Genomic DNA, 16,206 nt, shown 5'->3' on the forward strand with positions numbered 1-16,206 from the left:
TCAGCCCAAGCTACGGAACTGCTATTCCAGTTCAAAACCCATGTTAAAAAGTGAACTATTTCCTTTAAGGAAAAAAGTGACTGGTGGTACATGAAAAGGGTTGTGCAACTGTGAAGTTCATGCCCTTGGTCTTCCTGGAGTCAAATGCCTATTGCTATAGCAGGATCAGTGAGGGTTGTAGACATGCTACATACACTGTGAATTGAAGATATTGGCACAAATTTCATCCATAATTACTATGCTTAACACCTCATGTAAGAAGCAACATAAATGCCCAGATGATACAGCTCTCTGGTCAACATCATACAAATTTATTGACATACTTTGCAGGTACATATTTACATTCATAGCAAATACTTTCGATTTGATTCAATAACTAGGTGCTAGTAAGCTTGCATTTTTGTAGGTACAACAATGAACATATATTTAATCATAAAAAACTTTCTCGTGGCATTCATCACATACCTTTTTACCGAACAAGTACCTATCTACCATGCATGGATTCTAAATTTTGTACGCAATCCACCTATATCTCAACTGACACATTGAAATTGAAATACCCTTACAAAACCTAAAACTGTACAAAAGAAGAATGCAATGCTACAAGAAATATGAAGTTCTGAAGTTATTCTCACATGCTGGAATGTTGAAACTCTACTTTTGTCGTCCATTTCCATGTTTGATTGAGCCATCATATAGAACCGTTTTCGCTCTTCAGTCATAAGCTTTTGCACAAATCTTGAATTTTTACACATCATCTTGAACCATGCTCCAGTCTTTCCAACAAGGTAGGTACTATGGAACATCAAAGCAATTTTGATTTGTTACAACAGCTTCAGATCATGATAGGCTTGAAGTTTGTTACACCATTTGCCAGACAAATCACTACAACTACAAAATGTATATCAGTTCCCAAACTAAGCAATTGATTATATCAGTATTTGCAGTTTCCACACAATGTTTCATAAAATTATTCGATTTTTATATCACGAAACCCAAATAATCCACAAATTGTTATTGAAGCACTCCCACCCCACTTTGACTTCAAGCAGACTTCAAGAGTTCACAGCAATAACCAAGGCTATATAAACCAGGTAGAACGTTCCCGACAAAAAAGTGGTGACAAGCGATAATTAGTAGCCGCGACCCTCACTTGTTCAAAACTATATCCGCAAGCAGCATTTACAGGCTAGCGGAAATCGACCAATCGGCGTTCGGCAATACTCGACGCTGATTGGCCCGATGCTCGTGACGAAATTGCGGGGGACTGTAGCTATTCCCCTATGGCGTTTAATAGACTTACGGCTTTTGAAGGGGATTTATACCAGTTTTTGTTGGGTTTGAGGCCATTTTTGAGCTTGGATATTCTTTCTGTGACTTTTGACTGTGTAATAACGACATTTAATCATGACATTCTATATACTACCGGTGTCACATCGGCCAAAAAGACCGTAAGTACATGGGATAGACGGACCACTGCTGATGGGGCCACACATGTCGGCGTGTGGTCATCGGAGGTCCGTGAGGGTTCGACATAGACCCTTCATGGGTCGGTATAGGCCCGGTGGGTCCAGTGTGCAAGCCTATCGGGGGCCGGTGCTGACCCAACAGGGCCCAGTGGCATATAATGTAAGGCTGTCTAGGCCGACGTTGAGGGCTCATGGGGGCCATATAGGACCAATAGGGACCACATCAGTCAATCAGGGGCCATTTAGGCCAATAAAGGCACTTCAGGGGACTTGAAAAGGTCATTCAAGAGCTGTGGTGGGCCCATGAGGGGACGGCATTGGTCCAGCAGGTGCAGTCAGGGGATGTGCCCGATGTTGTACGGGTATCTCAGTGGCCCATTTGGGCATATCAGTGACCAATTTGGACCCAGCAGAGGGCTTTGTAGACCTATCAGGGGCTGGTGATGGTTCATCAGGGGCCAGCGTTAGTCCATCGGGGCACGGCATATGCCCATCAGAGGTAATTGCGAGCCCACGCTGAACAATGATGGCCCTTCAACGGCCCCTAATGGATCTACATTGACCCATGGGCCATGATGTGTCATGTATGCCCCTATGACAGGCCTACTCAGACCCCTGATGGACATTCCCGGCCTCTGATGACCCTATACTGAATGCTAAAGGGGCTCTAAGTTTCTCCAATAACCCTTCGTCAACCCATTATTACCATACGCTGGCACTAGGGGCCCCACATCAGCCGCAGGGCAGTCCGTGCCATGACAGCATGTCTTTTCGGCCGATATTACATCGGTAATATTTATTAAAATCATGATTTTATGGTGTCATTATATAGCTAACAGTCATAAGAAATATATTTCAACTCGAAAACAGCTCCAAACAGCATATAATTTTAAAGAAACTCCTCCGAAATCCAAAAGCCTATTCGGGTCCATAGAGAATAACTGCGGTCCCCCGCAATTTCGTCACGAGCGTCGGACCAATCAGCGTCGAGTACTGCCGAGCGCTGATTGGTGAATTTTCCGCTAGCGTGTAAGTACTGCTCGCGGAACAAGAGTTCGTCGACAATCCTCCACAAACGTCTGTCACCATTTTTCGTAATGCTAAACAGCCGGAGCGTACCCCCCTGGCAATAACCAAGCAATAACAATACAAGAAGCAAATAAACATTGCGCCAGATTTCGTATGAAACGCGCCATCATCCTGAAGTTTCTACCACAGACGGTAGTTCAGCCGCAGCCGTAGTGCAAAAACCCCTGCCCACCTTACCCCACGGCGGAGCTCGGTTGCAATTTGTAAATACGCCCTCCAAACACCTGTCTACAACGCACCATGTTTCTAAGGATCACACCTTTTTATAGCGCAAGAACACGGGATCAAACGGCCTAATCCGCACCCAGTCTGCAGAAACCTTATTCAGTACTCAGTCCATGCGAGTCTCCCGTATGCGACAGTACACGAACCTGTTGTTGTTGCTGCTGCTGCTGCTGCTGCTGCTGCTGGTGATGATGATGCATGTAGAGCGCCTGACTGACGGGCGGCATGAGCAGCCCTCCTGGCTGGTAGCCGCCTCCCGGCATCCCGGCACCCAGTCGCGGCTGGCCCAGCATACCCTGCGGCGGGTACATGCCCGGCGGGGGCATCAGGGCGCCGGCGGGGTCCTGAGGGCGAGAGAGAAGGGAATTTAGTGTCACGACTCTCACATATTCAGTGAGCCTCTCTAGTATCTAAGTTACACATGTTACATGTGTTAGGTACACACACTCTAGTTACACATGGACATGTCGACCAATACTGGCTAGTATTGGTATCACCAGGAAAGAATCGGAGCTATTCCTGGGCGAACTCGATCAATGTCTCGTTAATTACCAAATGCGACCGTCGAGGGCTCAGATTCTCCATTGAACAGTTCCCCAGGGGAGTACAGGGGGAGGGGGGGGGCGTACCGACTAACAGCCGCACCACTCGGCAGTAACGACCTATGTATGAGTTTGCCCCTAAGGCGTGGTAGTGAGTTGGTCCTTTTCTTTTTCGTGGAAACGATCCTACACACATTTGGCTGCTTCTGTTGATACGGTATGATACGGTGTTTCGATCCGACAATACAACACAGCTGTTGGACTAAAAGACAACACACTATTCGTGGAGCCATGCTGCTGAGTCGGTTTTATAACCAGCAGGACAGACGGTAAAACATCGGAAACAGGTGATAGAGGCGGGATAATGAACAAGTGGCATGTTTACGAGCTGAACGGGACAAAAGGTGGAATAAGAACACAGTCATCAACGCCGAACAAGTGGTAGGAACTGATAGACAACGAGCCGAATCACGCCATAAATCCGTGTAAGCGAAGGATAGCAAATGTCAACCAGCTACATATAAGCTGGTAAAACTTCAGGTGTTGCTTCTGTGTAGCAGTGAGGACAGTTTCCAACTCAGCCCTGTCCTGGGAGAAGACTCGCAACAGAGCTGATGTTAATCGTTCGTAAATTTTTCATCACTTTGCATCATTGTAGTGCGTGAGTTTTACCCATTTCATTCGTCTCTTACTTGGGATTAATTTCCACAATGCTGCACCCGCCTACATATGCTCTCGTAACCAAGAAGAGAGGTTCCCTGTCCCTAAGCCCCTCTACCACCCTTACCCTCTCCCCTCTCCGCTTCCCTATCTCACCTGGCCGGGTGACCTGGAGTCGCTCATCAGTGAGCTGAGCAGGGGCGACTTTTTCGCCAGTGACGACTGGTGGCCCGCCGGTGAGCCCGGGGGTCGTGCGTACGGCGACGGGAAGCCTCCGTTGACGTAACCAGGGACCGGCCCCGGCGGGGGGTAGCCCCCGTACGGGGAGTATGGCAGTCCCGGGGCTGGTGGCCGCTGCTGCTGCTGCTGCTGCTGCTGCTGCTGCTGCTGCTGCTGTTGTTGCTGTTGCTGTTCTTCAGCATTATTCTGAGGGAGGAAGACACATGAAAGGTTAGCTGGGGGCGTGGGGCAGTAAGATGAGAAGAAACAAATGTCCGTGATGATGCAGAATTACGAGCTGCACGGAGGTCAATCTGAGGCCGATATCGTGAGCGGTGGCCTCCTCTTTGTACCGCCCTGCCAGCGCTTTCTGTTACGATAATACACAGCCGGTAGGGTAAAGGTAGAATCACACCATAAATCACAGCCGAAATGAAATGCCAGACGCTGTCGGCCTTTAATCTTGGAGGATGAACTGCATGAGCTATATGCCGGGTATCTGGGAAAACCTGGTATCGTGCCGTGCCCTCCGAGGAAGGTATTCTTATATATCAGATCGGGAAACAAATTCAGTATCGACGTATATTCATGCCGTCAAACTGAGCATTAGGCAAATCGGGTTTGGACGTCCCTCAGGGCTCAGGGGACAGAAGCCATGCAGGAACATCGACCGGATATATCGTAAAACGAACACGGCACTCGGAACCGACCGGAAAAAAACCTCCGACAGTACAGACGTTAAATCTCCAGTCTCCGATTCTGTACCGAAATCGTTCAACCGTGAGTCGGACAATGTGTCGATTGTACAAAATATTGTCCGGTGCTGCGGACACCTGTATCTGTCGTGGAGATTACTGCATTCCTGTCAGCGTTATTGTGTTCTACAAATCCTACCGGCGAGCGGGGTATAAGGACGGTGTAGTGAGCTGGAAATGGGGGATACCTGGCACATCGTCAACTGTAGGGTACTATAATAATAGAAATATATGAAACATATCAATCTTTTCTCATCTGATCTGATCCGATCTTTGGCTGATCAATGATCATTCTCAACTGTCACAGTCACTCTGCCGCCCGATCTCACCTTTGAGATAAGACTGGCTCGATATGCTGCCAACGCCTTCAGGTATTCCTTCTTAGCGTTCTCCGTCTTCTTCTTATACACCTGTCGGGACAGAATAAACGGAGTGGTCAGCTCACCGCATGAGGCACTAACCAGCCAAACAGTGCAGTGAAACTGAGCATGGCATTCAAAACAGGGGCGATTTAGATAACACCAGTCGCTTGCAAGAAACAAGACAGCCCGCATAACCAGGGTTGCTTTGGACAGAATTCAGACAGGAACAGAGATACCCAGTAGAAACATGAACGAACACAACTATCGCCCTAGTACCAGGTGACACGGCGACCCAGAACGAACCTCAGGTACATCACTAATCAAAGATGGAATGCAGTGTCAACACATACCTCCACATATCTTACATATCTACACGACATGCATATGGATAAAACCCGCATGTTTTAGGGTGATACATATAATGAAGAATGTATTAAAATTTATAGGCCGGCACTAATTCTAGCAGGTGCAGGTGTAGAGAAGGCAGCTGGTCGACTCTTGTGTCATCGATAGTAGTATCGATATCGATATCGGTATCGTCAGTATCGATATATCTAACTACGTCGCCACTCCAGCTCTAATAGCCACGCACGCCATTCGGTAGCCACGATCGTATCGTAAGTGCTACGAATGCGTTATCTAAAAGTTCTCATCGATGTTTGAGCCCCAATAAAATGAATTACTGTTGAGCATTGTGAGGTCGATAAAGTCGTTCGGTCGGACCACAGAAAGGTGCGGGACATTAAGCAGAGCACCGACTTAGGTACATTTCGTGACCCCGCTCGGTTTTCCTGTCCTATTCGCCCCGCAAGAAACGGTCCCACTACCTGTCCACCCTGTCCGGCATGTCTCACCGCAGACGGAATGTCGAGGGGTGGCATTTCCTTCCCTTTACGGAGCAGCCCTGCACTCGTCCACAGAATATCTCAACAACGACAGATGTCGGACGTTTTTAACAGGGTGCCACGCGATTAAGAATGAGTTATTGACGGTATCCAGAGTTGCTGAGACAGAGGGGACAACTGTTTGTGATTTTTGTCAGTCTGGATTTGTTATTCAGGATGGTGAGTTCTGTTCACGGGGGGTTGTTGGTAGGATGTCTGACATGGTCGGTCATGTCTCGGGGACTGGCCGCTGCCACTCCCTCTGGTATCCTGTACAGACGCCGCTTCTGGTGACACCTCATGAACGGAAAATGAAGTGCGACTAACGGGACTGGCCGGGGTGCAGGAGCGGCCCAGCCCTGTCCCCTGCAGGTGACCTTGGAGGACAGAGGTCGAGTGCACCTAACCCACTGCACCGGCGGCACCGCCTAGCGTATTGCGCGACCTACGATACTCTAACATCGTCAGTTTCTCAATTAACTTTCTAATCGAGAGTTCCTGACAGCTTGTCTACCCGACCCATGACTACTCCAACCGCATTCCGCTTTTAATTCGTTTTCAAATATCCCAAACAACATCCGACAAACAACGTCTCAGTTGTTTTCTCCATCACAAACAAATCCGACCGAGGCCGGTAGGGCGACCCTCAAATTCTGCCGAAGCCTCTCCGTGTCAAGGCTTCCTCGTGTTACTGCGCCACGCACGGGCCGCGATCAATACCAATTCCTGGTCCACGGGCCGGCTTATCAAAGTGAGCTGTAAACGGCCGGACATTTCGCAGCCGCACACACATCGATAAGGGCCTCACTATCGGTGGAGCGCTGGCCTGCCGCTCAATATTACCGCATACACGCACAGCGCACCGACATATAGACACACATACAAACGAGACGGACGGAACGACGGGCGGACAGGCGGACAGACGGACGGATGGACGGATGGACGGACAGAGAGACGAACGAGCAGACGGACAGACAGACGGACGAACGGACAGACCAATCGACAGACAGCCCAGGCAGGCAAACAAACGGACAAATTGACTGATCGACATGCAGACATCATACTCACGTTTTTGTTATCGGTCTCCAGCGCTTCCCACATTGACGCAACGATCTTGCTGACCTCGCCAAAGCTGGCGTTCGGATTGTGGCCCTTGATGGTGGCCTGCGTGTCCCGGAAGAACAAGGCGTACGCTGACACAGGCCTGGGGAGGATAAAAGAGGTCACTAGTTAGAGGTTACGAGCCATCGACTGAAAGTACCGGGTAGAGGCTAACACCGGACGTTATTGTCAGCAAGTTTCCACACATGATTGGGGCAATACGTCAATACAGGAACAAACCACCAGTCATAAATAATGAAACATCACGAGGTACTGAATTATGTCGCCAGGTCAAGGACACTCGTTATCCATCGGGTCATGATTGGATGACGTCACAACTATCCGTTCAGGTCAAGATAGGTCATGGGTCAGACGGGGTCAGTATCCGAGGTCACTCATTGGCGTGAGACGCACACTGGGTACAGGTTGCGTCAGGGGTTTTGGATTTATGGCGTTGGTCGGTTGAAACGCGTGTGTCTATGAGGTAACAGGGTGCTGGGGTCAAGCCAGCGGTGGCCTCGGGTCGGGGTTACCGACAAACAGACTAGTCTCCTGGCCAGGGGGAGAGGAGAGGGGGTGTGATGTCACCTGCCAGTGGAAAAAGACTAGACATAACCCATAACTATCGCTCATAGGAGTTAGGACTCGACGTTGTTATCAGAACAGTCCTCAAGCATCGAACGAGTTACCACCTCCTGCACCAATGCACCATACACTGGAGGTAAACCAAGCTTCTCAGAAAAACCTCCCCTGCCAACCAGCACCGTGCTCTTTTCCCTGCACAATTGCCGGTATTTCGGTGAAAGCCACCAAACGCTGCCGGTCGAATTGATGGTGATTGCGCACGCTGCTGACGGCCTCTGATAGGCCGCGGTCAGGCCGACACGGTTTTTGCTCGCCGCGCGGCAGAACAGACGCTGCTGCCGACAGACGGAACCGAACGGTTTCCACTGGCGCGGGGGCCGGGGCAGGGCCGTTTTACGACCGCACAACTGGAATATACAATCGGCAGCCGGGTGAATCAGCCTTTCCGATGGCGCCGACGCCAGTGCGCACATGTCGATAAGGCAGCATATCCTGTTCATGATGACGGCGCTGGTTCGCCGAACTATTACGCAGCGCGTACAATGTGGCCGAGAAGTCCTGACCCATCGTGTAGCGGGGACGGACGGATAGTTCTGGGAAGGAAATGTTCTTCAGAGCATAAGGCTTGGAAGAGAATAGACTGGAATTTTCCATCATTCCATTATTCCATTATTAGAGTATGAAAAGAACTCGGAGCATCCAAAAAGCTCCCTAAACTGTTAAAGGCAATGAATATTGGTCAGGGCTATGAAAGCTCAATAAGTAGGTAACGTTGAACCATTGAGAGCAAGACTTTCTTACCAACACCACTGCACTGTTTAGTTTAATCTGTGTATAAGGCACAGGTACCGCTAGCCCACTGGGCTGCAGCGCGCCCGGCCCCGTTCCTTGCCGGCCGGACCCACAAAAACGCCACCGCTCGGCGCCGTTCGGCCTTTTCATAAATTACCAATCGTAAACAGGATCGTAAACGTTCGCCGAGCCGACGCTCAATCGAATCAAGAGCAGTGCGCTGACAAAAAGAGAGCATTCATCTCTGGGCCGGCCGATTGAAGTGCCGTGATTTGTGGTGTTGGCGTCGTTCCTCGATCTCTGTGCGGGATTCGTCGCCGTCCCAGCGGCCATGTGAGGGCGTCAAACTCCGGTGCTGAGAGGCGGCGACTTGCCTCAAAATTGCGACATCTTGCGACATCGAAAGGTCATTGTGATACGACTAATTTCAGCCCGGCCGAGCGGCGCCGCGGGCTCACAAACTTTTGTGCCGAGCGGTGATGGCGATCGAAAAGTTGAATTGGTTGTCCCGGTCTGTGCGCGGAAGGGATGGGTAGGAATGGGGTTTCTCTGCCTCCTCAGAAGAGGAAGCAGCGAAATCGTATCCCATTATAGGGGAAAGTGGGGTATGACGGGCATGTTAGTTTTGCGGGTCTGTACCTCTGAAGTCTTTTCTTCGATTGCTTCACCAATTTAGCACAACCATCTTCAGGCATTTTTCTTTCAGTGCCCCTTTGACACCTAAGGTCTAAATCCAATACTTTTCAATTGAGAGTGTTTTTAGCAAGACCCTGCAAAAACCCGTCTTACCCCACCGGGGAGGGTAAGACGGGCACTGATGTTGGGGCAAGACGGGCACAACGTTAGTTTGAACTTCTTTACATATTTACTGCCGAATAATTATGCTAATACATCTTACACATCTGGCTTTTGATCTTACAGTCAATATTGTAAGGTTCGTAGCATCGCACGGCTACTTATAGGCGTAATGGTATTGATCGATGTAATGAAAAAATTAAACAAATTCAAAGCTGTCTATTTAAATAATTTCGATGGAAATGCGTTGCAAATGATGTAGAACAGCGTAAGTTAGCTTAAAATAACAATATCAGATGGTTTGCATTCCTTTCATCATTGTTGCCCGTCTTACCCCATTCGGCTGCCAATAAGGATATCACACCGCCTCCGGGCACCAAATTAAAGGATTCATTCGCCAGCATACACATTTGGATGACACCCTAAGACGAAACTCTCATCAAATTTCCAAAACAAAATATGAAACAGCGAGGTCAGAAAACACTACGAAACACGATAGTTCTGCTTAGAGTGCAAGGCACGTTTTTAGCTTTTCCACAATTTTTCAAAAACTATTTAAGATGCGTACCTCTGCCTTCACCTCACAGCAAAGAACCACACGGCCGATTACCAACCACAACAAGAGGTTGCTAGCGCCAACGGTTTGGGCTAGAGGGCCGGTGCCCGTCTTTCCTACCCCGCCCGTCTTACCCCACTTTCCCCTACCAGCGTCTCCTATTGAATCATCTTGGACCAGCCTGCTCCTCCCACGCCAAAATATCTTAGGGCAAAGGAGCATGCACCAACCAACTGCGATCTTCTAAAAACAGCAGCGGCAGAGAAAGTGGAAGTAGCGATACCCTCACTTGTAGCGTACACGGCACGGGCAGCGACAAACACAACAAAAATAACCATAACGAGAACGATGGTAAAAATGTACGCCATTTGTCAGCTCACTTGGCGTTTTTACGGCCTTTCTTTTTAGAAGAGCTAATACCTAAGTCTGCTTTCCGGTTTCAACTGGTTAGCCGCCCTGATCAAACTTTAAACAAAAATTACGTGCTGTACGCTCTTGTAAATGAATTTATGTAAAAAAGAGTAATGGTTTCCTCCTAACTTACTATTACTTTATGTAAATCATTTTTTTACTCTGTTTATTATGCCAGCTGAAAAGGGCCGAGAGACAGAAAGCTGAACAAATGGAGTCAGTGCAGCGTGAACGAGGCTTGGCGTATATGTACGGCTCGACTTACAATATTTCGTTTTTCGTTTTGCAGATCATCCTATCCGACTCATCCGACTGACCGACCGCGGCAGGGGAAGGGGAGGAGGCCCTCGGTCAATCCCTGTCGCCGATCCTGCTGTCCGCTGACCGCCCGGCGCCCGATGCGGTCAGCGTAATCAACGCCCGGCACATTCCTCTGTCATTTAATCCGTCCAATTAATTTCACCGCCCTGAGAGTGGCGATTCCGCCGCACCACCGTGACTGCTCAGCGCAATCGCGCAGTCAAGTACGTGTTCCAGCGCTCGTCACTGTGCAGCGATCGCAATTCGGGTGCCGGAATCACGCCCCGATGATCCCGGAATGATCCCGGAATGATCGCTGACGGCGCCGGCAGGCATGACCACTAAATTCCGCCCGAATGAAGCGGCGTCGAAACGGGCGAATTAGCGCCGCTTTTGGCGCCGTTCGAGCAGGCCGAGTACGTCGACGATGACCCGACTACTCCACTCTACCCACCACCGGACCGTACTAATGAAACAACGGCTGGCAGCATAATTAAACAACGTAACAGAACTCGACCAAATCGCCGGGTGGAGTGCTCTAACACTGGCTGGCCGAGTATCACTGACAGCGCGTAGAGTAGCCGAACGAACCGGCCGAAACTGCTTATTGCCGGTGAGAGGGTAGATGAAAACGATAAAATTAGCCTAAAACAGTGCACATCGTTAGATAGTGAGGCACTCTACCTGTTCGCGATAACAGAGGGAAAATGGCCGACGCTGAACAAAGAGCGCAGTTAACGGGGCGGCCATTTTCGGGGAAAGTGACCGGCACGCAGAATTTCTCGCGGTCGGCGCGGTTGCTTACTTTTCCGGTTCGTTGGGGTCGCGTTTCTTCCTCTTTCGGGTGACCCTGGGCTTCTTGGCGGGCTTCATGTTGCCCATATCGACCTGGGCAGGCTCTGGCGAAGGCCTCTGCTCGGTCCGCAACCACTGCTGAGCAGGCAGACAGACAGACAAACAGAGGTCAGACAACACAGCTCAAAACAGACGGGCAAAGGCATGGCGAACAGATCATGAGCTGACCGAGCAGACGAAATACTCCGCTCAGAGCAATGAGGCTGTGGTGGCATTGTTCGCAAGTGCAGACAGGCAACTGATGAGGCTTCTCAGGAATAATCGGATGAACAATGAGAATACCTAAAGGAGACTGGCATTGAAGTCAATGGAGGCATATGGTTCTTGAAACATACAAATGGTGCATAAATAATATTCATAAGGAGCTGAAGGTTGAACTATTTTTTAGAAGCACTTGACCTGTGAAAGAATACATGCGAGTCAAAGGGTGTGAGGTGTAGTAGAAGCTGACAGAAGGCCTAAATGCATCGATGGACAAGCAACTGTGCCTTATAATCCTTAACCACCATACGTAGACGGCTCAAATCACACTCCGATAGCCCTTGAAAAATCAGTCAGAGCTGTAACACCTAACCAGATGGCATCGCCCCATCAAACAGTCTGTCCAACAGGACCAACACCTTGACCAACACGGCAACAGTCGTGTACCAGTTGGACAGCGTGTTGCAACACCTTGCCAGTGCACGTGGTGCAACACCACACAGATCCTCCCACAATGCTGCACAGACAACGCCAGTACCCGGAGAAAAACTCCTCTGTGGCGAGCAGCACTGATAAATGAGTCGAGATTTCGTCCGATATCAAACGGGGTCACTTGGGGCTCGGTGGGCAGCTATGCGTTTCACTGGAGCTCAATGTGGATCAGCTCGTTTCAGAAATCAGAGAGTAGACATTGATGTAGACGACCGCAGCGAAACTAAACGACTGGCAGTCCGTCAATACAGCAGCATATTCTTGGTATATAAAGTTGGTTGTCAAATAGGAAGAGCGAATAGATGATTGCAACTTTAAGCTATTTCAGCTTATGCTACAAGCTTCATATTGCACTGTAATCGTGATCAACATCTTTCAAACATCTCTTCACTGGATGAAGAATGACTTCGTTCAAGACATACGGTCCGCCCCCGCCCCCAAATCTGATTCGCTCAGCGCTTCATCAAGATCGTATTCAAAGTCGCGATGTCGACTGCAAAGTCTGCAATGGCGTCGCCTTTGCAGGCAATCTGCTGCTTTTGAATAAGATGACGATGAAAAGCGGGCAGAAGAGAAAATCACAGAAGAAAAAACGACGGAAAAATAATCTATAAATCGTTTCAATGCGGCTGGGTCACGAACATTCCCCATTAATGTTGCATTACTCTGCTAATTTATTCCAACACCTCGACAATAAGCGCAGTGCGCACACATCTTGCAGAACAGAGCCGAGAAACCGCATATTTATGGACCATTTATTTTCTGATTTTACGCATAATGTCTTCTAATAGCAGCGGCTGAGGTGAGCTGGATGTGTTAATGTGACCGTTAAAAATTCACAGATGGTTTCGTTTCATTCACAGCAGTCCGGTTCGGGTTTTGGGTATAAGCGCTCCGAGCAATGAAGATATCAGACGAAGACGTTGATTGATTGAATCTTGTTATGGTATTGTCCAGAAGAATTATGAATGAAAGTAGTCGATGACATGCCGGACCGAACATAGTCGCTCATCTACCGTTGCATTTCATAATTGTCAGATTCTAATTCATCCACCTGCTTACATCATGATCAATGAGCATCCAAACGGGCCCTTACCTTCTACAATAAAATATCAACATACGGAGTCATATATCGGCCTGCAATAACCAAGAGGACCGGGATATTCGGAACCCGAGGCTTCCCCGTGAGGCGTGCAATGGAAGAGAGGCTCGCCCGTCGCACATCATGCACAGTGCACATCTTGCACATTCAACACGACTCAACTGCAAGGACCATCATCAAGTGACAAACCTTCTTTCTTCTCCATCCCCCATCACCCATTCACCTAAAGCCGCATTCATTACCTCTATGACGTCACACAATACCTCTTCAGTATGACACGCACCTGAACAAAGACGTACCCCGGGGCGTGGGCGGGGGCGAAGGGGGGGGGGGGAGGTGACGCGTTCATCGCTCCCGCCGATCGGTTACGACACGTCGCCCGTCGGACGATAATCCAAACAGTCAGCCGTTTACCCAATAGGCGGATATCCTCAGTCGTTTCCTTCCTGGGCAAATAGGCGGAGTTGGCGGCGGTTCCGACCCCCCCCCCCCCCCCAGTCGGTCCTCGAGGGGGAGGGGAGGCAGGTGTATTGATTGACGGGACAGGTCGTGTAGTGATAACTGTTCAGCTGATCCCATCCGCCCCAGACGCCGACGATCCCTCGGGTCTGTGTGCGCGCGTTTGTCTGCGAGTGTGTCTGTGTGTGCGTTGGTCTGTGTGTGTGTCTGTGTGTGCGTTGGTCTGTGTGTGGTGGGGTCGGCGAACTACGAATGAAGGACGACCGGGCGGCCGGTGGTTCCATCCTCGGCCGATAGGTGGCTCTCAGAGCGCCCGGCTCGGCCGTGGGTCTGCGTACAGTGCGCTCGCGGAAGGTCAAGTCTCGTGATGACTGATCCGGTATGCGTAGCCCGTCAGAGTGCGTTGCAGGAGAGGTGTCCAACATCCCCCTACCGCGGCCATTCTAGCTGCGACAGAGAACTAGATGCGCAGGGACTGGGGCCGGCGCTCTTTGGGGACGTCCTATTGGTGAATGCCCTGATCTGATATTCATGATGTCAGATAGACAGTGCGCAGTGGCAGGAGAATCAGATAAGAAAGAAAATAAATGCATCGGGGAATAAAAGTGTGTTGGGGACAATGGAGGGCAGCGGGAAAATAGACAACCTGACCCAAAAATGGGCATGTCTTTTAGCTGAGTATGGAAGATCAGATAACATAAGATTTGATGTCAAATCAGTTTCCTTTTAGATAACCAATTGTTGTGACATTTTCTGTAACACAAAGCATTTTAGCTTCAAAGACTCCTCCTCCCGAGCTTGTGCCTATATACCGCATAGACCATCCCTCCTCAGACCATTTTAACCCAAACCGACAGACCATCCCTATTCCCTTACCAGACTACCCCCTCCACAGACCAACTTCAGTCCCCAGAGCGCGGCGGCCAGTCCTCATATCCCATCGATCAATAAGCAAACCGAGCCCAACGCGGGCTCAATCGGCATCGAGCGATCCCTCCCTCCGCGTCCCAGCTGCGTATCGTTCACGGTGAGTTAACGAACTCACAGGATACAACTCACAGCATGAGGAACGTCGAATGCTGGACAAAATGTTAGATCCCCGTGGCCAGGTCGAGAGAACCCACCGGCTGCTGCAGGGCTGCGCGATAGATTGCTGACGGCTGACGCCATGTTGGAGTGTAATAAAGACAGGCTGAATGCCTCTGATGGGGCGAGGCAGTGCGCCAATCTCGTCATATCGGCGTCAATAGCGGCGCACACACACACACGCACACAAACAGAATGCTGCGCAGTACTCGTGTTTTCAGCATGCCTCATCGCAACGGAAGTCCCATAGCAGTCATTTTGGGACGGCAGCTCACAGTAACTTCACCTCACCATCTGTACAAATGATATCTTGACACATGACGACCAGGACACTTCAGCACCTCGACTCCTCCTGAGCTCTCCCTTACCAGGAAAACCGAAAGCCACTGACCCCTCAAGCACGTGCAACCTCCCTACCGGTCGTCGCAGCCACTCTGCTACTGGACAAAGTTGCGCAACGCCTCTCAACATTACGCAGTCGATACGCGTTGTATAGATCGGCGTATTCCTTGCCGACGAGCTGTCCTGTGTCCATCTGTGCCAGTGGATCTCCCCAGTGAGGATCGGGAATGGATCTCAGTCCTACCCCCTCCACAGAGGGATCAGATGGAGTCCACTCAACCGTACGCGGACGGCTCACCAATCACACACACACACAGAGCAGGCCATCTCTGATCCACGCATGCTACGGCCGAGTGACCCGCTGCAGGGGTGGCCAACCAGCCGCACGCACCGAAGGGGTGCCCGACCAGTCGCCGGGCTGTTCGACTCGTCCTCCGTGTCCCGGTCTACAGGGGTGTCAGACAGGGCATATTTTAACAAATTTTTACTGCGTCCCAATGTTGAGCAGAGGGCACGTGCTACGACTAAGGGCACAGGGCAAGGAACAGAGTAGGGCACTGAGGAGGGCAGAAAGTAGGGCACGACAGGTTACGGGGCATGGCACATGACATTTGAGAGGGAAGGGTACAGGTCAGGGCACACAGCAGGGCACAGATCAGGGAACCGGACAGGGTACAGGGCAGGGACGCAGTGGGTCAAATCAGCAGGGGCTACGTCCCAAGGCGAGGGGGCTGCGTCCCATAATGGGACGCAGTAAGTGCCTTAAAATATGCCCTGGTGTCAGACCACCCATCACCATCCGGAGTCTCTCAAGCGGCAGTGTCGGCCGGCACAAAAGCGCTCCCAAAAAAGTTTAAATTGCCTGTTTTCACACCCTAAACATTTTTAATGACACGTTTCTGGCATTAGAGCTCCATCAAGTTG

The 16,206-nt window shown here is 50.1% G+C and overlaps 1 protein-coding gene across 8 annotated transcripts in view; it reads right to left on the reverse strand.

Moving 5' to 3' along the window:
- The window catches only part of LOC122369443 (TOX high mobility group box family member 2-like), a 127,172-nt gene that overhangs the window by 6,157 nt on the left and 104,809 nt on the right, over positions 1-16,206 (reverse strand). For 4 of the 8 annotated variants that reach the window (XM_043344240.1, XM_043344257.1, XM_043344222.1 and 1 more), the window contains 5 exons: positions 11,551-11,678; positions 7,274-7,409; positions 5,289-5,369; positions 4,142-4,411; positions 2,930-3,127 (listed from right to left, as the gene is read on the reverse strand). In XM_043344240.1, coding sequence (XP_043200175.1) covers positions 2,930-3,127; positions 4,142-4,411; positions 5,289-5,369; positions 7,274-7,409; positions 11,551-11,678 — 813 coding nt within the window. The remainder of the gene's footprint in view (positions 1-2,929; positions 3,128-4,141; positions 4,412-5,288; positions 5,370-7,273; positions 7,410-11,550; positions 11,679-16,206) is intronic. The other 4 variants (XM_043344248.1, XM_043344265.1, XM_043344232.1 and 1 more) reach the window with 1 other exon arrangement.

The sequence above is a fragment of the Amphibalanus amphitrite genome, unplaced genomic scaffold (assembly GCF_019059575.1).
Source record: "Amphibalanus amphitrite isolate SeventyFive unplaced genomic scaffold, NRLGWU_Aamphi_draft 000034F_arrow, whole genome shotgun sequence".
In the NCBI taxonomy this organism is placed as follows: domain Eukaryota; kingdom Metazoa; phylum Arthropoda; class Thecostraca; order Balanomorpha; family Balanidae; genus Amphibalanus; species Amphibalanus amphitrite.